At 40.5% G+C, this 25,660-nt stretch overlaps 1 protein-coding gene across 3 annotated transcripts in view; it reads left to right on the top strand.

The window, feature by feature from the left end:
- Positions 1-25,660, top strand: part of PCBP4 (poly(rC) binding protein 4) — a 1,043,920-nt gene that overhangs the window by 729,135 nt on the left and 289,125 nt on the right. For all 3 annotated transcript variants that reach the window (XM_044077471.1, XM_044077469.1, XM_044077470.1), the window contains one exon: positions 22,710-22,841. In XM_044077471.1, coding sequence (XP_043933406.1) covers positions 22,710-22,841 — 132 coding nt within the window. The remainder of the gene's footprint in view (positions 1-22,709; positions 22,842-25,660) is intronic.

The raw sequence follows: 25,660 nt of genomic DNA on the forward strand, positions 1-25,660 counted from the left end.
AGCTCTGGCTCCAGTGCCAACCTGTGTCTCTTCAGAGCTGGGGAGGTCTTTGGAGCCGGAGAGGTCAGTGTTTGAGATGATGAGGAGCATGCTGTCTCATTCTCCAGCCCCTACCAGTGGCACCAGCACTCTTCCCCCAAGAGCACCCACTTCAGTCTCAGCCCCTACTGTCTCTGGAGACAGAGGAGACCCGCAGCCTCAGGAGCCATCGGCTGGTGGCCCCCACTCTTCTGAGGCTTCCCCAGAATATCCTTCCGAGCAGCCTCCCCAGAAGAGGTTATGTAAGAGGAAACATATTGACTCTGAGGATGAGTCTTTGACATTAGACACTGACCTTGAGGAGTCGGAAGGGTCCCCCAAGTTATCCTCTGATGATGTCTCTTTTGTGGACATTTTAGAGATCCTTAGGCAGAGGTGCAACTGGCCCACTGTTAACCCTTCTGATGAGGAGTCAGTGTATCTGAAGGCTTTCGGGTCTCAATCTTCTGCCTCTTGGGTGTCTCCACCTTTTGACAAACTGATGGATCTAGTTAGTCAAAAGGTGTGGGATACTCCTGACACCGTGGAGCCAGTCCCCAGGAGACCAAATAAGTTCCTGTCTGCCCCTCCTGGTAAAGAGTTCTTGTCCAAGGGCGTTCCCATAGATGCCATGGTGGTGGCGGCAGCCATGAAGAAGGAGTTAGCAGAGACTTCTTCATCTGTTCATCCGCCAAACAAGGAGTCTCAACAGATGGACAAATTTGGGAAGCATATTTTCAGTTCAGCGGCCTTTACCCTTTGATCGCTGAACTATCTCAATCACTTCACAAGGTTGCAAAGGGATCTCCTCAAGGAGTTAGGAGATTCCATACAAGGTGCATGTACTGAGGGAGTTCCTGACAAGATTTCTACTCAGTTGTCCACCTTAAATTCTGTGGTTAACTCCTCCATGCGACTTATCTTTTATGCTGTGGATGGAGTGAGTAGAACAGCAGGTTCCGGAGTTGCCTTGAGGCGCCACTCCTGGATGCACTTATGTAATTTTGCGGAATCTTTCAAGTCTACTTTCACCAACGCCCCATTTGATGGTTCCTCATTGTTTGGTTCCAAGGTGAAGGATACACTCACTCAGTGTGAACAAGAAGGAAAGACGCTTTCTGCCATGGGAGTGCATTTTACTGTCCCTTCTAGACCATACCGCAAGGGTCAGAGGGGCGGAAAAATGTGGTTCAAGAAGTCCCAGAGGGTCTTTCTTGACACACAGGGTGAATCCTCCTTCAAAGAGGCAGAGGAGGAGGAAATGGCAGATGTTGCCCTCGAGGCAGGGGCAGTCTGCAATACCAACAAGGCCGTGATTCCTTTCGAGGATGGCCTTATCAGCGCTCCTGATGTGGAGCCCGACTGTGCTTCTCTGGAGCCGGACTGGGGTCACATTTCTTTGTACCAAGACACCTGGCTAAATGTCACCCAAGACAAATGGGTACAAAGAGTTGTTACCAGAGGCTATATCATACCCTTTTCCCTATCACCGTTTGTTCCCAAAAGGATCCCAGATGTACCACCCAATCACAGGGATCAGGCAACTGTGGAGATCAACAAGTTGCTCTTAAAAAGAGTCATCCAGCCTGTCCCAGCAGACCAGATAGGATCCATAGCTTACTCCAGGTTCTTTTTAGTTACAAAACAAACCGGAAATTGGAGGCCAATATTGGACCTCAGCAGATTGAATGAATCAGTGCAGTCTATACTCCCGTTGTTAAGGAAGGACTTTTTGATGTGCTCTCTGGACGCCTACTACCACATAAAAATGGACAAGGCATCCAGAAACCATCTACGCTTCTGGCTGGGAGCCAGTCACTATCAGTTTCACGCTCTGCCCTTTGGTCTCACCACAGCCCCCAGGGTGTTCACCAAATGCATGGCAGTAGTGACAGCTCACTTGAGACGTCAGGGATTCCAGGTGTTTCCGTATTTGGACGACTGGCTCCTGACCACCCCCACCAGACATCTACTCCTCCAAAACAGGGACGCCACAATTCAACTTTGTACTCAGTTAGGGATCTCCATAAATTGGAAAAAATCTGCATTATTGTCCTCTCAATCTGTGATTTTTATAGGCGCAGAGGTAGACACAGTAAACATTACAGCTCATCTCCCCGCCGAAAGGGGACAGAACTTCATCTCCCAAGTTCAACGGTTTCTTCCATTGCGAAAAGTCAAAGTGAAGTGGGTCCTTCAGCTCCTCGGGACTATGGCTTCCACAATTCTATTAGTACCATTAGCCAGGTTGCACATGAGAATTCTCCAGTGGCTTCCGTCTTCTCAATGGTCCTTCCAATCTCTCCCAGTGAGTCATATCCTGTTGAAGGAATCATGCAAGAAGGACTTTCATTGGTGGATAGCTCCCAATCAAGTGATCACGGGTGCCCCCTTTGTTTCGGCCCAACCTGTTGCCACTGTGACCACAGATGCCTCCCAGATCGGGTGGGGGGGCATTATCTCGGCAGGACTGTCCAAGGCACATGACAAGAACATGAGGCTTATCTGCATATCAGTGTTTTGGAGATGCGGGCGGTGCTTCTGGCGTTGCAAGCACTTCAAGACCTTCTTCCTCTAGGGACAATTGCGATACAATCAGATGACATATTGGCGGTTTGGTATATCAACAAACAGGGTGGTACCAGATCTTACCCACTCTGTCGAGAGGCCATGCGAGTTTGGGAATGGGCGATTTCTTCCCGGTGCTTTCTGGTTGCAATGCACGTTCCAGGGACGACCAACGTGATAGCCGACAAGCTCAGCTGGGCAATCCTAATGCCTCATGAGTGGTCTCTGAAACGGGAAACAGTGGATCAGATTTTCCGGAAATGGGGACAGCCTTGCTGCGACCATTTTGCCAGCCCAGTCAATGCCAAATGCAGCAGCTATTTTTCCCTCATTCCCCCTCCGGGGGAGTCTCCCAGAGACGCTCTGGCTCACAATTGGCCCATGGGACTTCTGTATGCCTTTCCTCCAATCCCTCTCATTTCCAAAGTGATTCAGAAAGCCAGTCAGCTGGGAAGCAAGTTGATCCTCATTGCTCTTTACTGGCCTTGTCAGGTCTGGTTCCCCATCCTCGAGCCTCTCCAACTGGACGATCCTTGGATTCTGGACCCAGCTCCAGATCTGCTGACTCACATGTCGGGTTTGCTACACCCCTCAATCCACACCCTCAAATTGACAGCGTGGCTACTCCAGTTCCATCCATAGTCAGGCTTCATGATGTATCATCTTCAGTGTCACATATTCTTATGTCCTCCCATAAACCTTCAACTAGGAGGCTGTATGGCAGTAAATGGAAAATATTTTCTATTTGGGCACAGAGAATGAATGTAGATCCATACACTGCTTCTATCCCTGTGATTCTGGATTTTCATTCTGAGCTTTTTCAGCAAGGATCTGCCGCTGCCACTGTCAGAGTCCAATTGGTGGTAATTTCTCATTTTCACTAAGGTTTTCCATATACCAGTTTAATGTCTCATAAGCTATGCAAGACCTTTTTGAAAGGGGCCACTCTATTGAGACCACCTCTGCAAGAACAAGTGGCTTCTTGGGATTTAAATTTTGTGTTGTCCAAATTGACTTCTCCCCCCTTTGAACCCTCCCACTCATCTTCTCTAAAATTTTTGTCTTGGAAGACCTTGTTTTTGGTAGCTATCACATCGGCTAGATGGGTATCGGAGCTACAGGCCTTGTCTATTAAGCCACTGTTTTTGATTTTTCACAAATACAGGGTGTCATTATGTACTAATCCCTCCTTTTTTCCCAAAATTTGTTGTAATGCTACCTTAAACCAATCAATAGAACTTCTAGTTTTCTTCCCTAACCACTGTAATGCAGCTGAGTACCATTTTCATCAGCTAGACGTTCATAGACAACTACATTTTTGTTTACAGCGGACTAAGGCTTTCAGGAAATCAGATCAATTATTCATTTCCTTTTCTGATTCTATATTGGGCTTACCAGCTTCTAAAGTGACACTATCTAATTGGCTTTCCAGATGTCCTTCAATAATGCAACTGCAGTCCTGACATGTGGGTTGTCCTGCCTCAGGCAGCAGATTCCAAAGTCTGGGTCCGAGTATAAAGGCATCAGCCGATGCCATCTTCTTCAGTCTTTCTTGGCCTGAAGCAGAAGCAGTTGGTCAGCTCCTGTGTTTTCAGTCATCTAAAAGCTTTTTCTTGCCTCAGCCGATGTCAGAACAAATTGAAAAAGTTAATAATTGTTTGTCTTGTGGTAAACAAATACCTCATAAGGACTTCCATTCTTACTGCCTTGCCTGGGCCCAGACCACGACGTTTCGGCCTGTGCTGCCTGTGCATGCCGTCTGAACAACCGACAGCACAAACTACCAAAACCGAACCTTCAGAAGCTGTAATTCAATTAACTCATCCCTGGGGTGCGGTTGTTGATTTTCCTCCGTTCTGGATCTACCCGACACCCATGGACAAAGCCTGCACGTGGGGCAGCTAGGCCTCCTGTATCCATGTCAATCAAGGCCCCAGCCAGGCCAAGGCCCATCCTAAACCTACTTCTCAGGCCCCTTCTTCTGACAGACAAATCATGTCTCTGGCTGCAGATCTAATCTCTCTTATCAGGGGTCTCAGCCTCACCCAGACAGAGGTTCTCAAAAAGGCCTAGAACTGAGCAGGCAGACAACCTCTCTTCATGAAGAGCCTCTGATTCAGAGCATTCAGATCAGACCAAGAAGAATCCTTCCAGGCCTATGAGGACTCTGATGCTGAGGAATCTATTCTCTCTGCCTCCTCAGAGATTTTTTTTTCTTGAAGTCCCTCCACTCCATGAGGGAACATTTTATTTTTAGTGGTCAGGAATTTTTCTGATTCTAGGCAGACCTTTAGCCCTCCAGTTTTGGATGTCCTGGATGATGTTTTCTCCGACTCCAGTGCTTCCCTGATTCTCTCCTTCCTGCTCCTGTCAAGCCAGACAGATATTACAGGGGTCCTGACAACATCCCTGACACTCACAACATCATCTTTAAGGCCCACTCTGTGGATCTAGAAACTATTTCACAGGGCCCCAAAGGAGTGGCTGCCTCCTCAGCCAAGAATCCACTGCCAGCTGACAGGGAAGCAAGGTCCCTGGAGAGATGGGGTAAAAAGTTTATACCTCTTCCACCCTTGCCATGAGGTCTTTTCATATGTTTCAGTACCAGGATTATTTACTGGATGATTTGCAGAAAAGATAGCCTCTCCTGAGCCTATAGATAGAAAGGCATTGCAGGATTTGTTTTCTACAGTGTGGTTATGATGCATTGGAGGTTTGGTGCTAATGCTCAGGATGTGTTGAAATCTATAAGCAGTACAGACAGTTGGCCTTCAAAGAATTGGTCCTTTCCAGACTCTGACAAGTTTCAAACTTTCACTCCACCTACCAAGGCTCAAAGAGAAGCACCTCTGGGTGGAAAAATTATCTCTATTCAAAAAAACTGGCACATATAACAAAAGGACAATTGACATTCTGACACAATAGACAGAGTCCACTTAAATCAAAGGGCAGAGGCACTCATAGAAGTCTCAAAGCTGTTACAAATAAAAGCAGTAGAGAAGGTTCCTCCTCAGAACAAGGCCAGGATTTTATTCCCTGGGGTTCATGGCTTTGTGGTGGTCAAACTATCTACTTGCAATCCCAGTTTGTTCCGGGCAAGGACCCTTAAAGCTGACAGCTTGGAGAGTTCCATGACTCAGACTCATGACTCCCTGTCCGAAAAAGTTGTGATCCACCCTGACCAACTGTTTGTAGCCTAGACATCTACATTTATGGTAGGTACAAAACTGTAATTTGTATAGCCTTTATCTATAGCTCGGAGGGCAAATCTTTACCCTACAGGATCAAGGCTCATTCTACCAGGTCGCTGTCTACCTCTGCAGCCTTTCAACCTATGGTACCACTTGATAATATTTGTGCAGCAGCTACGTGTGCTACCCCTCACACTTTTATTACACATTACAAAATGGATTTAGCTTCCAGGGGTAGAGCATCCTTTGGCTCCACGGTGCTTAGGAGTATTTTCCAGTGAGCCACCCAAGAATAAGGCGCTAGGGATGCTGTCCCATATGTAAAAATGAAGGTGAGATCGGACTACCTAACATAAAGAAGTTATGTACTCACCATAACGTTCCATGTTGGTAGTCCGTCTCACCCTTTATTTTTACCAACCCACCCTCCTGCCCCCATCCTGGAAGGTCTGGAAGTTATAATTTGGTTGCCCTTGGTTGGAGACCCTTTAGTATTGATTTGTTTTTATGGTTGTTATTCTAGTGAGCAGCAAACAAGATCTAGGGATTGTACTAGTGCACCATGGGATACCTGCTTAGCCACGAGCCAACCAGAAGTCTTCCAGCTTGTAAATTGGCTGAGTCGGCTCCAAACCCATATGTAAAAATAAAGGGTAAGATGGACAACCAACATGGAACGTTATGGTGAGTACATAACTTATTATTTTTACAGTTACCAAGTGCTACATTAGTATATGCCAGTTCATAGCTGGCTTTAAGCTTTAGGCACCGGCGAACTCTGCAGTCACTGGGGCCTCCTGTTCTTGGGGGGAGGCTAACCACAGCAAATTATCTTATAGTGATATTTTATAACATGTCTGTCAAACCAACAAAGCTAGTACAGCAAGCTTGTATACTTAATAAACATTGTGGGTAATAAAAACTCTTATTTATGTCTCCCTTAAAATTCAAAGATATCACTGGCTATATTAACAGTGTTTTTTACAGTAACAAGCTTTATAATTCTTTTAAATATATTACCACTGACATGGTGCCTTTGGCTTATTTAAACCCTACCGGTGGACATTCTCTCCACTAAAACTACCAACATAGGCAGCTTTTGGTACCTGCAGTACCCATGGCTGCAGGGATCCTACTTAATCATCTTTGACTTTGTGGGGGCCCCACAAAAACCGCTGCTGGTTGGGGGGCAAATGAGGAGAAACAACTGTACTACTTTCCTAATTATGCTGTTTAACCTGGACAGGGCTGTGGTATGACTCTTAGGATAAAGCTGATGTTGGGCATAAGCAAGGCAAGCGTTAGAGAGACTAGCAGCTCAGAGTGACTGGGCTCAGTGTTTACCTTTGGTGTTAAGAAGAGACAGTGGATGCTCTCGATCTTCATGGATGGTTTTCTGTTTCAAGAGAGTTTTGTAAATATTGGCAGAACTTCTTTGCTGAAGAATTCTGCATGATGCCAAAAATAATAGCTGAATAAAGCCACAAAGTCAGGAACACCTTTTAAATATTGCTCTAATTCACATAAAAATTAATAGAATAACACATTTTGTATCAACATGCATTTTTGGACAGTAAGTAGCATAAAACTCTGATGTCTATATTTATCAACTGTCTGTAATCCTGAATGATTTACCAGCAAATCAAACATTTTACGAAGGGTATAGTAAAATTATGAGAAAAAAAATCAGGGAAAGTCTAAGAAGTCCTGGACAGTGGCAGGTATATATATTACTCCTCAATGAAGCGAATAAGTGACTTACCCTGCTGCTGCTGTTTGATGACTGCTAAACAGCAGCCAGTTATCTGGTACCTGTGTTGCAAAATGTTTTGCTGTTTACTGAAATAAGTACAAGCTAGTATTGCTAAGACTTATGTGTTTGTGTGCAGAAAATATCATAGATTTTATCTGTGCACATACTAAATAATGCCGGGGCACATACACAATTTTTCTGGGTATCGCTAAAAATGCAGCTAACATAGTCATTATATTTCAAAAGTAAGACATAAAGTATATCACAGAACATTCAGACACTTAGATCATTGCTCCCACTCCCCAGACTGTATAAGTGGATACAGGGGGGTCCTTAGTCATCCTTGAGTCTATGGGGACCCCACAAAAGCTGTCATTGGTTAGGAAAAAATGAAGAGAAAAAATGTATTAATTTTCTGATTACACTCAATCCTAAAGAGGGCTGTGATTTGACCCTGTTAGGATAAAGCTGATAATAGCCTGTCTCAACTCCACCCATTCTAAAACAAGTCCTGCTAAGATGTGTGTGTACAGGAAGTTGCTGTAAGTTATATACTTTTTTGGGGGGGGTCGTTATTTCTTTCATTTTCATCACAGTCAAACCTTAGAAGTATGCACAGGAGGCCAATGTAGCTTATGTTTGGGCTGGAGACAGTGTGGAAGTTGTTTCTTTTACTTTTCTCACCGACCTCAGAGGTGTACAAAGAAGGTTACTATAGCTTGTGTAAGGGCAGTGCACTGTCTAGAAGCAACAAAATAGAATACATTACTGTAGTCAATATTTTTTTCACTTTCCTCACATTCACACTTCAGGCATATATACAGGTAGCTGCCTTTGGGGGTTAGGAGAGAGGAGTGAGGAGGCATGCTGTGCATATGTATGACAGTAGTCACTTGAAATAAATAACTGTGGCAATTTGAACTTCTGCTTTTATCCCAATCTAACACCAGAGGGATGCTTAGCCAGTGATTGTCTTTTTTGTAGGTTTAGGGAGGCATGCAGTATTTCAAGATAGGACCTGTGTATCCTCACAGTATTTGACTTGTTAGTTTATTGTGTTCTACAATTTTGTCAGCTGTCAACATTAAGCCTTGGGCACAATTTGTGTCTTCCTTGAAAGAAAAAAAGTCTGAAATTCTTTTCTTACTCTTGACTTTTCTTTAGTCCACCATTCGATTAAAAAGTTGAGAAATGCTACAAAATACATCCCAGAACTTCTGTAACCCGTATGTCTTCTGGGGGCACTGGCTTAATTGAGTTATTTCCTAAATAGTTATAGCTGTACTGTCTTGATCAGGGAAGGTGTGTTGAAAGGATGCAAGAAAAGCAGAACCTTAGCAGCAAAATGAATTGTTTTTCTCAGTCATAATTTCTGTTCAAGCCATCATTGGATAAAATGGTTGTTTGAAGTAAAACACTTAAAAATTCTCATCAAGCATACAGAAAGTTATGGCTTCTTGAAAAAGTTGAAGAGTAATGCAAATGTGAGAAAAGGAGGAAAAAAGGTATGTGTGTGGTATGGAGAGCACTGAAGGATGTGGGGGTGGGGGCTGAAACAGTAGGTAGTGCCTACGGCACCATTTCTCCCAAGTCCAACCCTGTACACAAAGTTGTAATGATTAATTGTTGCAACTAAATGCCTGTAACTATGAATATCCCTTTGGGAGATGGCCAGCACAATGTGGTAGATAGGCCTGTTGTTATGTAAGACCATTGTCGCTACAGGTCAGTCTGTGTGTTTGTGTCTTTCGGCTTTTCCCGGTTAGGGGTTGCCACAGCGGAACTCCGGTCCGCTAATGATTGGCAGTAGATTTTTACGTGCTGGCTTGCCGGGCCTAGCACACAACCTTCAACGAAGGAACGCCCATTCACACATGTCGCCACACAGAAGACGCTCTAACTGAGAATCGAATGGGCAATGTCTAACTGTGAGACAACAACGCTACCGCAGCACCAGTATTACAGCTAAATGTTTACAGCATGAACTAAAAGGTTGTTTAGGAGATGTGGCAATAACAGGAAGATACTTATTTGGACGTGCCTATGGGGCCCCCAACTTGACATTTGCTGAGGGCCCCCAAAGTGCTAACACCGGCCCTGTGCCAGTTACATCTTAGTGGAATAACTGTCAGTCATTGTAATAATGACATCAAGAAATATACCCACAAATTAATGATAAATAAAAAGGTAAAAAATAAAATATATATAAAAAAAAATAAAATCTAGAAATGTTTATGGACTGAACACTTCAGTTATGTTTATGGAATCTCTTGCTGAAGTTACTTTAAAGTCGTTTAATGATATAATTTTATAATTTCTTTTTTATATTATGTTCATATTTATGATTTACGAGTTTTACTCTTCCTAAAGACTTAATTATTGCATTTGTATTTGTTCCTTTACATGTTAGAATTGTTCTGTATTGTTTGCATATTTTCTTGCTTTCAAAGCAATTAGTAAAATATATTTAAAATTCGCAATTTAGTAAGTACTACTGTAAGAACCAGTGTCTGCAGTAAAAAAAATGCAGGATGTAAGATGTATAAGATGTTGATGGTGTTGCAGAGACTTTATACTGAATTTAAGATTAGAAACTGCATAGTAAAGCATTCCAGAACTCCCACTGTATATTTCTACTAAATGATTTAATTCCCTACTGTTGTATAACACAAAGATAGACTAAGCTAGTTTACAATTGTTATGCGATTAATGGTTGCTTTGGTTAATGTCCATGTACAGTCTGTTTATTCCCTATGTGTCTTCATGGTTTTTCTACAGGTGCTGTACTTTTTCCACCTGCCAAAAAAATTCTGGCTGATTATTTTTTCTAAACTGACCATAAATACGGTCTTCAAATTTGTCCTTGTGATCCAGACAGTGGCTTAAAGATATGTACATTAGACAAATCAACTTACCCAGTTAACAAACAGACAGATAAAGTAAATTACATAATTATGCAAATTCATGAATTCTAATTGGCTAATAAATTACGGTTGCAGGGATAGTGTTGAACAATGATTACTGTGTCTACCTCAGCTACAGAGAAATCTTTATCATCATCAGAACTTAGTCATTCTGTAACAGCAGCAAGGTATTCAGCGGTCATGGTTATTGGCAGTAACATGGAAGGTCAAAACACCTTCCCTGGGATTCATTACTGCCTACATTAAGTGTACACCATTCTGAGTGAACAGACAGCAGAAGCATATCTCAAACCCTCTTCCTCCTAATTTTAGTTTAACTGCTGATTTTCTTGTAGCCTTAAATATCGAGGGGGATTCATAAAGGTTACCACAAAGTGCAGACTACATCTACTTTTAGTGCAAATTTCTGAGTGTCTAGAAATCACAAAACATGTGGTAGGGATGTCCTTGAATACAGATTGTGTACTCTTACCATACACTTAGTATAGGTGTTAATGAATCCGGCCCTTGCTTCAGCAATGGAGTTATTATATAATATTACCATCCTTTTCATGACTTACTGTTTAATTAAGCCCCCTCTTTCTCCAAAGCTCTACATGATTTTAAAAGATGGCAGTTTGTTTCATACAGCTGTCAATAGTGTGTCATGTCATACACATTTGCTCACAGGACATGCTGCTGAACCCTGAATGTGTTGTAGAGTTGATGCAAGATCAGCAGCGTGGGTTAACAGCACTGGGGCAGGTCGTGTAGATCTGATGGCAGTCCCTGTCATGGTGCTGATATACTGGCATGGTGCCAAGACAGATGCCACTCCCGCCTTCTTATCCTGTTCTTTAGTTATGCAGCTACTGTTGAGTGGTGAATGTGCACTTCCGCACAGGTTCAACCTCACGAGTAAGACTCGCACCGTTGTGCAGCTTGGGTATACTATACTCGTTGCTCTAAGTGATACACCTGCACTTTTGCAGGTATTACCAATGCTGTGAGCTAAACTCCATTTCTACTCCCAGGACCCAGGATAGGTGACATGGGGTCAGGCAAGTACTCCCTTCTTCCTTACTCATGCTGCTAGACGAACATACACACTGTCTGGGGTACAGTCAAGGCTTTATCCTTCTGTGCCATGGGTCTGGTTAAAACTATATTCACGTCTTCAGCAGGCAGGACTGTGGTTGTGGAGGCTTAGTCTTCATAATAAAACTTTGATAGGCTAGTGATCAGAGTAAGGTTAAGGGTTGCTATCACTGTTGGGGGCGGGGCTGTCATTAATGCTTATGATCAGCTGATTTTACGGAGACCTCTGCCATGGCACCAAGGCTGGAATGTTATATAAATGGATGCAATGGTTAAGGATATGTAATAAAATAAGAGTTAAGCATTAAAACATTCATAACATAATTTATCTTTAGAAGGCAAGCCCTTAGTCCTCAGTGATAAACTAATACATCTGTTTTTAAGATTTTTTCATGGAGAGATTTGCTGCTGATTTTGAGGATGCTGGGGTACAAACTAGCACTTTGAAATCAGAGGGATCCGTTCCCTCCTTGAAAAGAGTGGAAGGGATTCTGAAGGTGAGGTGCAGCAGCTACCTCAGGCTGGAGATGTAAGAATCTTGAGGTCTTGTTCATGAGTGAAGGTAGGTAAGATCACAAGACTTGACCAGCAATTGGAGCTGTAGAAGTAATTGTAGCATGGAACTGTGCTGCCAAGGTGAAGAGAGAGCTGAGTCTTAGGATGACATTCTCCATTTCCCAGTCAGTCTGTGTCTCCATCCTCTTCTGTGGTCATGAGTGAAAAGATGCGATAATGCACATGGTCAACAAGTATAAGGGTCACGTACAGGGCAGGAATGAGGTTTAAAAGAAGACAGGCCTTAAATGAGCTTTGTAATGTTTGACTGAAATGACTGGGTAGATTACAAGTGATGTGTAATGTTTGCAACTGGGAGTGTGTCAGTCTGGTTTGTGATGTAAAATGCTTGCAACTAGGATTGTGTCAGTGTGGTTTGTTTTCATTTTTATGAACGTATGATTGCTTATGTTGTAAGTAATGACTTAATAAAGATGTTTCTTATTTTAAAAAAGGGCAGGAATTGAATAATTTATGTAATGTTGCTTAGGTTATATGATATATAGCAATATATGTGAAGTATAATGTTTGTTAATGTTAATTTGTTAATATAGTTTGATTACTTTTGTATAAATGTAAATTTGCCCATGTCACAAGTGATAATTGAATAACGGTGCTTAAAAAAAGGATCCTTTGTGGGATAAATGAGGTCAGCCTCTGTGATAGACTGAGTAGCAGGGCAGTCCAGGAGGACGTTTTAGTTGAGTGGGTCGGGCATCCCTTTTAGACATCTTCTGTGAGGGTATGTCAGGCACAGCTTACTGAGAGAAGACTCCTAGACACATTTAGGAAATGTCAGGATTTTAGGTCTCATCTTGCCTGAGAATGCTTGATAATCACACAAGATGAAATAAAGACTACTGCTGGCTGGAAATGGATCCATAGGTTGAAGTACTAGGCAATCGGTCTGCAGATTATTGCATGTCTAGACAATAACCAGAGAATGACCCAAGGTGAAAATCAGTCCTTATACCCTGTGTATGTAAGGTACACACCGTAACCACTTTGCCATCCCCAAGTGTGGCCTGACCTTCTTAGCTTGGTATCACCATGACCTTCACCAGCGCAAGTGGTTTAGAAATTGATTATGATGATGAAGATGACGGTAATGATGATGCAGTTCTGTATAATGAACTTTCAAATTAAGCATCCGGTATTTATATTATTATGAAAGTGCCTTTGTGGAATCTATTCTACTATGACTAAAAAAAGAAAAATGCAATGTTTCAAGCAAATGTTATGCATATTTTGTTTCTTTTTGTATACAAGTGTTTCCTGGAGTTGTCCTACTGGTAGACAGTTTCCCTCTTCTTTGAGTTGCTGTGACTGTGGAGTTGGTAATATAAGATTGTGGTGTGTGGGGTGCTTCCCCACACATCAGGGGGTGTCAGAGGGCTTTATCCCCCAAAGAAAATTATAGAAAGTGTTTTTTGGCAAGATGCTTTGGGCAAATGTAGTTTGGGGATTCCTGTCCTCAGTGCATTCACTTTTGTTCACTCATAGTGGAAGCATTTTCTCAATACAAAGCATAGCAGAAATTGCATGTTCTCTTTCCATTCTGTACATGGCACATGTAGATGAAGGCAAATGCCATAGTGACAGTAATATCCCATAGGTGAGTGAGGCAATCAGACAGTTAGGGGAACCATGTCCAACATGAACAGTTGATGTTATGACATAAGGCTGGCAGCAGTTTGCCTGACGTGGCTCAGTATTATGTTATGGAAATGAATATCCTGTGGTATCATTGAAGCAGATGTGATATGTTTCTAATTTAAAATCAGATTGTCTGAGTTCAGCCTCTTGTTTAGTATTTCCAGTGCATCCTTTTTTCTTTTCTTTATTTTATTTTCTTTTCTGTTCAGATATGGTATATAATTCCAGTATATACCATTATGCAATTGTATTGCTTTACTGTACATAGTTATAAATTCATTATGTGTTTGTGTTCACTGAGCACTGTATTTCCATTGTCTATATTATCTTTTTGATTGTTGAATATCATCTTCATGCAGCGTGTGTTTTTCTAAGTTCTTAGGTTTGTACTCCTGGTCTGAATCTGAAAATGGTCCATGGGGATCTGTGTTCTACTTGTTAAATACATGTCTAAATCGATAAGTAAACTAAATAACTCTGTTAAGCTCATAACTTCTGTTTTAAGATAATTAGTACAATAACTGCTAGGAAATGTTATCAATATAGGAATGTTTCCTATATTTATACATATGTGAAAAAATTACCATATCCCTGCTATCATCCTAGGTGTATGTAACATATTGATCTGGATAATAAATCACATCTAGGGTGTCAGTGTGAGACACCCTGCATCAAATCCTGTTTTGTTTGAAAATAGACAGTTCAAGCTGACATTTGCACATTTTCTTTTGAGTATTTGTTTTAGAGGGGAGCAAGGCTGCCTATAGGTACCACGCACGGGGGAAGACCTCTGCACCCCAAAATGTCATATAATTAACTTCAAGGTCATATGCTGTCTTCCAGTGCTAAGTCTGACTAATTGCACTGTTATGCAGATTATGTATTAGTCAAACTGGGTGTCTGCCTCACAGATGTCCTGCTTTCTCTGACATCAGGTACAAAGTGCCCTGCCCACCTCCCCCACATTTTAAATTCTAATGAGTATACTTCTCTTGCAGTACCACTTATTTGATTTTTTATTGAATTTGTCCCCAAATCATGTGTGTTGGGCTTTTGTTGATAATCTTGTTAATCACTTGAGTAAGCAATGTGCAGATATACCTGCATAATATTTTTGTCAGACTATTACATGTATTTAAAAAAATGCAAAATCCAAAACACAGAACAGATTTCCCTTCATCTGCACCCTATATGGCATGAGTTGTACGGCCATCATTTAAGCACACTTTTTCTTTTGTAGTCATTGACCTAAACCATGCACGTAACTCGTACATCTCAAACAAGTTAAACTCACTTGCAGTAAGAAAATGGAATTTGAATAAAGAAATGCTTAATATCTAAGTTTATAACATTATATATGATTTCATAAATATCAGTCTGTTATTTTTACTTTAAAATTAGAGGACAGTTTATATCCCATATCATTAAACCCCATTTTCATACATGTCAAAAGCAGAAACACCATGTGATGATAGGAGGTACTGCCAGCTATGCCCGGAGAAGTAGGGCAGTGGATGTGTAATATATGTCAGCACAGCTAGCTGGAATTTGTAAATATTTGTATGTTATTTGAATATCAAACTGATTTTTACAGATGCTTGTGTTGAAAAAGTGTTTGTAAAGCTGCTTGTGTTAAAAATATGTCAACAGTGTGCCACACTGGGCAGAAACTAAATGTACTTGCATTATTGTAGCTGTTTAAATGTATATATTGTAACAGAGGATGCTAGAAGTGAAGAGGTTAATCTCAATCCACCTGACTTTGAGAAATAGTGAGAAAATTAAATTACTGGGCCTAGGCTATAAAGATGTTTTCTCACAGTTTTGAATGCAGCCAGAGACAAAAAGTCTGTACTAGGAAGCTTCCTGCATTGTCATTGTGGTGAACTAATTGCTACACAGAAAGAGTGGAGGTTTGAAATTGTTTTATGGCTACCAGGAGCTGCAGCAGATCTTAGCAGGGCTGTGTGTGTGTGTGTGTGTGTGTGTGTGTGTGTGTGTGTGTGTGTGTGTGTGTGTGTGTGTGTGTGTGTGTGTGTGTGTGTTTGTGTGTGTGTGTATTATTGACACCTATGTGATAAATCCTGACAGTTTCTAGCAATGGGAAATTGCATGGGAACCAGACATCAGATGACCAGATATATGTGATGTAATTATGTACAGAAATAATGTTTTACTATTAGGTGAGACAGAAGTCTCAAGAGCAGTCTGTTTCTTAGAACCTGAAATAGAAGGATGCCTCACCTACTTCATCTTGCCTTGCCCTAGTAAGTGACCAGGGATAGTAATTCTCTAAGCCAGTTAGGAAAATATAGTGAGGGATAGTTAAGTATTGTTTTCTGTAACTGTGTGAATCTTTCCAGATGTGTTATTTTTAATATTTCCTGTGATTGAAACTTTGGTGATGTTCTTTGTGTCTCACTATTGCAGTCATTACATTTGGGTAATCTGCTGGCAGGTTGCCCTCAGTTGGCCTGATTAACAAAGTCTTGGGTCCTGCATCGGTTGCTGTCCCTTCTTCCATGACGTCAGATCATCAGGGGTATAAAACATGCAGCCGATGCCATTACATCAGTCTTTCTTGCCGCACAGTGCCCGAAGCAGAAGCAGTTCGCAAGTGCCGATCGGCCGACACCTGAAATTTTCATTTTCGAGTTTCAGAACCGAAGTCTTCAACTAAAAGCCAAGTATCCCGTTGGGGAAACTTTTTCTTGCTCCTTATCGATGTCAGTAAAAGTTAATAATTGCATTACTTGTGGAAAGCAAATACCTCATAAGGATTTTCATTTCTACTGTATTCCTTGCCTAGGCCCTGATCATAATGTACCTTGTTGTCGGTTTTGTGCTAGATTTCATCGACGCACTATTAAACATCGGTATATTTTTTGATTCTAAATATTTTGGCTCACGATTATAACTATCCAGAAATTACGTCAGTTAGCAATCCAACTACCAGAATACCTAAAAAATGCAAAGAAAAAGACAGAGACAGGCCGTCGAGGTCCAAAACTGATGACAACGCTTCTCCTAAGCCAGTCACTAGTTTGCCGGTACTCAGTGAGGCACTTTCGTAGCCCCTGATGCCCACTAACTTTGATTTGCAGGCCTCTACTGAGACGCATTTGGAGTCCGGTATGCCACGAGATGCTTTAAGTATTGAACCCGCGGATGTCTCTACCTTAGATGGGTCTGGAGTCGCTGTGCAGGCACCGGCTTCTGAGGGTGTTATCAGGCCTAAAGATTTGTATATTAAACCAACACCACCTTCAAAACAAAGGCCAAAATCTACTTCTATGTCTAAAAAACCGACGCTTGGGCCATGTGTGCAGGCCCCTATACCTAAAAAGCAAATGATCAAAATGGCTGAAGATTTAATTACCTTGATCAGGGGTAGCCAACCCCCTCCTGCTAAGAGGCCTAGGCAAGACATTAATTATGAATCTTCTGATCAGGATGCTATTTCTTCTGATTCTTCTACTGAACAGGATTTATGTTTTTCTTCCATAAAAATCCATGCTTCAGCCATTTCAGCTTATTACAACACAGAACCTCCCCTCTTCTCTCATCCCCTGCTAAAGCAGTATCTCAGAGGGGCCAAAAATTTAAGACCTCCCAGGAGAGCGCCAACTCTTGCATGGGACCTCAATTTTGTTTTGGAAAAACTCACTCTCCCTCCTTTTGAGCCAGCTGCTACTGCAGACCTAAAATTTCTCTCCTGGAAAACAGTTTTCCTTTTAGCAGTCACTTCAGCTAGAAGGATTTCAGAATTACAGGCTCTTATGGCAGTGGAGCCTTTCATTATTTTTCATCCGGATAGGGTGGCTCTCAGGACCAATCCATCTTTCATGCCTAAGGTGGTATCCAGTGTGGCTCTTAATCAGACCATTCATCTGCCAACTTTCTTTCCCAATCCAGAGAACAAGGGTGAGTGGATTCTGTATTCATTGGATATACACAGACAACTTAGATTCTACTTAAACAGGACAAAGTCTCTAAGAAAATCTGAACAACTATTGGTGGCATTTGCTGCAGGGGCAGAGGGAAAGGCTGTTTCAAAGCAGACCATTTCCAAATGGACAAGCCATTGTATTCGTTTCTGCTATATGCACCATGGTAAACCTATCCCCAAGGGTATCAGATCTCATTCCACCAGGGCTGCATCTACTTCTGCAGCCTTTCTCAGAGGGGTTCCTACCAAAGACATTCTAGAAGCTGCTACCTGGAGCTCAGTTCATACGTTTGCCAAGCATTACCATTTACCTCTCTTCTCTAAATCCAGAGCTGGCTTTGCCACCGCTGTCCTGCAGGGCCTTATAGCTGCTCCTAATGCTGTATAAATCCATCCTCCCAACCATAGCTTTGGGATTCTACCCAAATGTAATGACTGCAACAGTGAAACACGAAGAACATAGTACAGTTGTGTACACTTACCATAAATGTAGATGTTCGAGTGTATTCACTGTTGCAGTCTGGGTTACCCACCCTCCAGCCCCCTGTTTTTTCTCTTACTATACCTCTCCTTTCTTTTACTATGCTTGAAAGCCTTTTACGTGTATTTGCTTTTGTTTGGAGGTATATTTTTTGTGTTTTAACTTATGCACACACACACATATACATATATATATATATATATATATATATATATATATATATATATATATATATATATATATATATATATATATATATATGTGTATCTTTTGCACCCCATTTGGGGGGCACCTGACATCTGGGGCAAGAAAAACTGATGTAATTTCATCAGCTTAATGTTTTATACCCCTGACGACCTGATGTCATAGAAGAAGGGACAGCAACCGACGCAGGACCCAAGACTTTGTTAATCAGGCCAATTGAGGGCAACCTGCCAGAAGATTACCCAAATGTAATGACTGCAACAGTGAATACACTCGAACATCTACATTTATGGTAAGTTTACACAACTGTACTTTTATTGTAAATAAATATTTTGCATTTGTATGGTCTTGTATTACTTATTATTAAGTATATTTAAACTTTTCATTGTGGCTGGTCCTTTAGAAAATATTTTAATCTTTGAAAGTACTTATATCTGTTGGTGACACTGTGGCCACTCCTGAAAGTCTTATTGCTTGGTCAATATTACCATTGATATTAGTATTAACTTCACTCAGTATAATTAGGCACCCTTTTAAGAGCCTTATAGTAATTGACTTGTGGCAGTGAATCTACCTTATAGTGTGGGCAAGTTGGTAGAGCGGGTAATCTGTGCCAGCCTTTCCCAGGTGTGTGTGTGTGTGTGTGTGTGTGTGTGTGTGTGTGTGTGTGTGTGTGTGTGTGTGTGTGTGTGTGTGTGTGTGTGTGTGTGTGTGTGTGTGTGTGTGTGTGTGTGCGTGTGTGTGAAAATTAAATCTCACAAAGAGTGTGTGTGTCAGCTACTTGGAGCAGGGACACAAAGCACTGGTTTCATAGAGAGGGTGCTACACTTGGCTTGGACACTCGGCTGAGGACTTTGCCCTACCACTGTGCCAGTGGGGAATCTTATTGGGGCCCTGGAAGGAGAAAGATATAAAGAAATCGAGACGCAAGGATGACTGTGTTCCCTGTGTGCTCTTAAGGGAAATTGTACTTGACGCAGAGAGGTCTGCATCTGGAAATACTGAGTGTATCCATTTGTATTCCAAGTGAATGTCCCTCTCCAGTGTCAGTGGTGAGGATTCAGTCTCCTTGATTACTGGCCCAGAGTGGGGATGTCATGCACCATTCTTCATATTTCTAATGAGTAGGGACTTTGCATTTCTATAGTTATAGGTCTGGGTATTTGGCACTTTAAAAAAGGAATATCTCCCAGTAGGTACTATTTTTTTTTTTTATCATTATGCAATCTTTTTTATTCTCGATCTGTCTTCTTCGTCCTTTGGCTTTTCCCATTTAGGGGTCGCCACAGCAGATCACCTGTCCGCTCATGATTGGTAGTGGAGTTGTATGGTGTTGAGTTGCCCGCCCTGTGTCCAACCTTCCACAGAAGACACACACACACACATGCACTCACGCCTAGGGCCAATTTAGAGTGTCCAATCCAGCTACAGCATGTCTTTGGGATGTGGAAGGAAACAGGAGCACCCAGAGGAAACCCACGCAACCACAGGGAGGACATGCAGGCTCTGCACAGAAGGCATCCCAGCCGAGGATCGAACCGGAGAACCTCTTGCTGTGAGGTATTTCTCAATCTGTCTAGAGGCAAAAAAATATACACTAGAGAGGAAACAAGTAATTAAAGACATTATCCTCTTTAGATTATATTTGCACTTGTGAAGAGACCCTGCACTATTAACAACACAACTGAAAAGAAAGAACTTTTAAACTAAATTATGTGTCTGATGTTAGGAGACACTTTTATATTGCAAAGCTGGACTTTTAATTATTCATACTTTGCTGCCATGTCTGTTAATATCTCGTATTTGTACTTCATGCAGTATCAATACTGGACTTTGTTGTTGCAGTATGAAAATATGTTTCTTGGTTATATTCACCTGGAAACATAGACTGTTATACATAATTCAGTGTAATGTTCACATAGTTGTGCAAGAACCCATGGTATATAAACACAGATGCTTATCAATGATAAACATGCATTTGTGATAAGAACCTTATACGGCTCTTAAGCTGTGCCAAATATGGTTGATATTCTGAGTCTTTTTTGCAGTAAAAGTAAATGCATTAACTTCCCAAAACAAGTAGTTATGCAGAAAAAGTCGAAACCCTCATGTAGCTTGGTGTATGACATGCATAGCTCTCATCCTCTTAACACAAAAAGTCCGGACAAACCAAAAATAATGGGAGGACTAAACCCAAAAATAGGGACAAATTTTAAATATTGATCTTATAAACTTAGAAAGTTGCTAGAATAAAAGCTCTTGTATTAGCATGCATTTTCTAAAGGATATGAAGCCTGAAACTCAATGTCCGTCATTATTTAGTGAATTAAGTTCTCACTAATTTTACCACAGAAATCCAGAAAATCATAAATTCTATGAGAAGCAGACCAAAAATATGAGGAAAAAATCGGGACATTCTGTGAAAGTCTGACAGTTGAGAGGTATGATGACATGCCCTTCAAAGACTGCTGTGGTAAAATCATACATTCTGGAACATTCTAGATTTCATTGATCCTAAAGCTGTCTGTGACAGTGAGGGAGGATCTGGGGGATTATTGGCCTTACCTTAATGCTGGTACATAAACACAAGTAACTCATTTGACAAATTTTCCATAGCCAGTACGAATATCATCTTAGGTCTCTCCTGAAAAGATTCCATTGGCCTAGTGGGACTAGCCCAGTTAACAAAGTGTAACTAACTAAATAAATAAATAATACTTTTCTGTGTACTTATTTGTAAGACATAAACACTTTGTTGGAAGAGAGTAATTTTCTGACTCGCATTGTTATGCTGTGGGTGATTTTTGGGGGGTGTGCACTCTGTTTCTGAAGCAGAAGTATGTAGTGAGGGTCTGAGGGACATAAGACATAGAAGAAATAGAATGGAGTGAACCTTTTTTCTGCACTCAGTAAATGTTTTTTTCACACCCTGGATGAGCTGCACAAAACCTTTAGCTGTAAGTGTAAAATTCAAACAGTGTCTCACATTAGCTTTGGAAGAGCATGTGTTCAGAAAGTGGACAACTGTGACAAGACATATTAGCAAGTAAATCCAAATAGAATTGCAATTTATATATTGATAATGTCTTTTCACAACAAAACAATGTGCAGGTTTCCAGTGAAAGCAGACCATGCCTAGTGGCAGTATCCCAGCCAACAAGAATCAATAATTTAGTATTATGACTGTGTTTCTAGCTTCTGTACAGCCAGTTTTAGTAAACGCATTGTTGTCACTTAAACTATGTCATTATACAGTATGACAACGTGGTTTGTCTCTTTTTATGAGTCTGCAAGAATGTCATGAAAAGGGGCAGGGCTATGTTTAGACAGATTAGTAAGGATTGGAAGGGAGCGTCACCTCTTGCTAAGCCCTTAGTTTAACTGTAGCCTACAAATACTCACAACCCCTAATGCTGAAACGTTTGGTATATTGGAAAAGGGATTCTTCCCTTATAACAACCACTTATCCAGTCTGAATATTCCACAGGTGACCTTTTGGCACATCTTTTTCCCTGTCTGTGATGTCTAGAAGGACTTCATACAATATTTCTGTAAGGAAGTGTAACATTACTGAATGTAGTTGTGGAGATGATATGATGATGATGATGATGATGATGATGATGATGATGATAGATGATGATGATGGTGATGATGATGATGATAGATGATGATGATGATGACAAAGAATTACTGACCATCTCCTGCATCAGATGCTATATTTTCACATGTAGGTGTGTGTAAGGATCAGACCATCTTGTTCTACTTTCTTTAGTTTATCCTATTATGGGATATGATTTGCATCAGTATAATGTACTGACAATTAATGTAGATCATTGCATGATGTCAGTTAAAGCATTTAATACAGGAGGAAATGTAATGCATGATACAGTATTAGGTTTCACTGTCGAAAGACATTGCGTTGTTTGACAGCTATTAGAATCAGTGAGTGACTGAGTGAACAAGCATTGCCAAAGGGTTAAGGTAATTACAAGTTGGAAGGTACAACATGCTGTTCTTTTCCATTTGGCATCTTGTCTGAGAGTTATATTTTCCACGTTCTTTGTTATTTTCAGGTGTACAAGTACAGTGTGAAAGGACGTAGTTAGTGTATGTTTGTGATGTAGTGTCACTCCTATTAAATAACATAATGTAAGCACTGTCATACTGTCTTTTTGTTGTGTGAGTAAACACATAGTGAATTACATACTGATCAGAAAGTGGCAATGCCATCAGTTTCTGTATATGGATAAAGTACCAAGTCTTGCAGTCCTTTGTGAGCACAAGGTAAAAGGTAGCAGGAAAGCTTTAAGAGTAACATTCTTTTATTTTTCAGGATCTTGCAACAACATCTCTCAATGGACTGGTAGCAAGCAAACCACCGGTCACCCTTCGTTTAGTTATTCCAGCCAGTCAGTGTGGCTCTCTCATAGGGAAAGGGGGTTCAAAAATCAAGGAAATACGAGAGGTATGAGTCCATTTAATTATTTTATTAACTTTTCATTTATTATTTTGCAAAGCACACTAATGATGATCTTTTAACATTATCATATTGGCAAATGAACACGTCTTCTTACTTCAGTTTGTGCTAGCTTTATTTGTTTGTAGGTCTGTAGAGATCAGTTTAGTGCACTTAAAATGTTAAGACAGCCCATGTTCTGTGTAGGGTTTTAATTGAACTTTTAAGATTTTATAATTTAGTTTTTTTATTCAGTGCCTGTGGAGTTGTACATTTATTCATTAAATGAGCCGTGCCTAATGTATGACTGTTTTCTTTATGCTGAGTAACATTAGACTGACTGTTGCCTAGCTTATTGACTGCACTTTTACATCTGTGCAGGTTCCCGCCAACTCATGTGACCATTTCCCAGCTTCCCAATGTCAAAAAGTGTCATATAAGGGGGCGGAGCTTAGATGGCTGCCTGAAAGCAGCATTTTTGGAGCTCCACAAAACTACTTTAAAAAACAGGAAAATATTTTTTTCTAGAAAAAAACTGTAAAATATCATTGATTAACTTCTTTACTACCAGTATACTAACTCTGGAATATATTCAACAAAATTTTCCTGTCAGAATTATCTGGAGTTTAAACTTTTACTGTGAAAATGAGTAGCTCAAAGAACACTCACTCAGAAACTACTCTGAAAAAAGAAATTCAGCTGATGTCCTCTACATTACAAGAGTTATCTTTGAAAATGGACAGCTTCAGGGACAATTCAGAAAATCTAAAAGAAAGCTGTCAAAAACAAACTGAAACTTTTAAAGAATTATTACAACAACATCAAACCAAAATATTGAAGCGTCATTATGTGATATAGATGGGAGGCTTAATGAGGAAGAAATTCAGGTGATTTTTTCGTCAGCAACAAAATACGTGGCTTATTAACAAGGTAGATGATTTGAAAAACAGAAAGGAGAACTAATATAAGAATCTTTGGGTTACCTGAGAGAACTGAAGGTGATATTCTTTTATTTTTAATTTCCTGGTTACCTGACTTCTTAGACCTAAGGAAGGTTTCTCCTGTGGTATAGAAAGAGTACATAGAGCTATAGGAAAACCTATTCCTTCCTCATCTACCTCCACACCTAGATCTATTGTAGTAAAATTTCTTTCTTATCTAGACAAAGAACTAGTTCTCAAATCTGGTTGGAGGAAAAGTCCATTGAAATACAAGCAGAATCAAATCAGATTCGATAATGATTATTCCTCCAGGGTTCTAGAAATGAGGAAAAAAAACCTGGCCACTTGTGAAGTTACTTAAACAAAATAAAAGCCCAACTCGCATATCCTGCAAAAATAAGGATCTTTTTTTCAAATGAAATGAGGACTTTTAATGACATTGAGGAAGCAACCACCTTCATCAAAAACAAGAATAACAATTCCAGAAGATATGGATTGGTCTTCATCCACCTCTCTGAAAAGATCCCCTGAGAAAAATACATGGACTGATGTGAAGAAAAAAAAGCAAAGAACTGAATCAAAAAGCATTACTTCTACTACTTCTCTCAAAGAATCAACTAAAACTTGAGACTCTTGCTAAAGGTAAAAAAGTATGTACAGTCTTTTTATTTTCTCAATTGTTCTACCCTTTCTATAAAGTATTTCCACTGTTTTTTTTTCTTTTTTCTCTCATTTAAATTCATGTAAGTACTTAATATTTAATTATTACTATAAATGCAATAGTCTGATAGCAACAACCTAACTAACTGGGGAAATGGAGAGATGTGGTGTACAGGAGAAACATCTGATAACATATCTTGAATGTTGAAAATGTAGTAGTAAAACTGCATAAGCAATATATGCTTTCATTGCGATTGTAGTAGTGAGTGACATTTGGGTTGATTGCAGATGCGTGTTTCATTTCTGTGATGAAACATGCTTGTAGGGAAAATCTGAATATTGGTTAGTATTCGTGGACTAAAAGAACAAAGTCTTGGTTATTTCAGTTAAATTCCCCATATTCAAATGTGTGACGTTCTCGGAATTGTCAACAGTTTTTGTCGGTGTCACTCGTGAGCCTACAAATGGGTTTATCGCATTGTAATGAGTCAGAGGTGTTCACTCATTTCTTTAGTCGCAAAATGCACTATCTCCACATAAGTTCAATGTTATAAGTGGGCTATATAAATCTAAGGGGAAGGAGAAATAAAAGAAAGAAAGGAAAGAGAAAGCTGAGACGTGGATCAAGAGTCAAGCTGTTCCATTTACTGTTAATTATTTACGTAGGTTCGGAAGCTTTCTCTCTGGTATCTCGTCACGTACTTCTTTCTTTTAATTTAGAAATCCACGATGCATACTTTTAAGGAATATTGTCATGTTAAAGGCAACCCTCATTTGCAAGCCAAAGAGAAGCATGTTAGGGACGTAACATCGCACTGTACTTGCCCTCACACACTTCCTCATTCTATTAAAGAGACAAAAGGTTTCTTAAACTGTCCAAACACGTTAATCGAAAAAAGGCTATAAAAAGATGGGAAATAAAGAATAGTTTAGGAAAAAATTATCTAACACTAAAATGAAGTTGCACATCAATACGTATGTTCTCTAGACCATAAATCTGATAGGTCAATTAGGGAATCGAGTTATTGCAGTTAAAACGAACAGTTGTCTGCATGTTTAGAGGCAAGCAGCTACAGAGAGCAAAACTGATATATTTAAGTATATTACTACTTAATAGGCTATGCACTTAAAGTAATGTCATGAAATGCTACTGGTTTGATCGTCAAACGTAAGAGGAAAAGGATTTTACTACATGTCACTAAAGAAACTGTTCCAAACAAACATGAA

The sequence above is a fragment of the Protopterus annectens genome, chromosome 7.part0, assembly GCF_019279795.1.
Source record: "Protopterus annectens isolate FY-2018-M chromosome 7.part0, PAN1.0, whole genome shotgun sequence".
Classification (NCBI taxonomy): Eukaryota; Metazoa; Chordata; order Ceratodontiformes; family Protopteridae; genus Protopterus; species Protopterus annectens.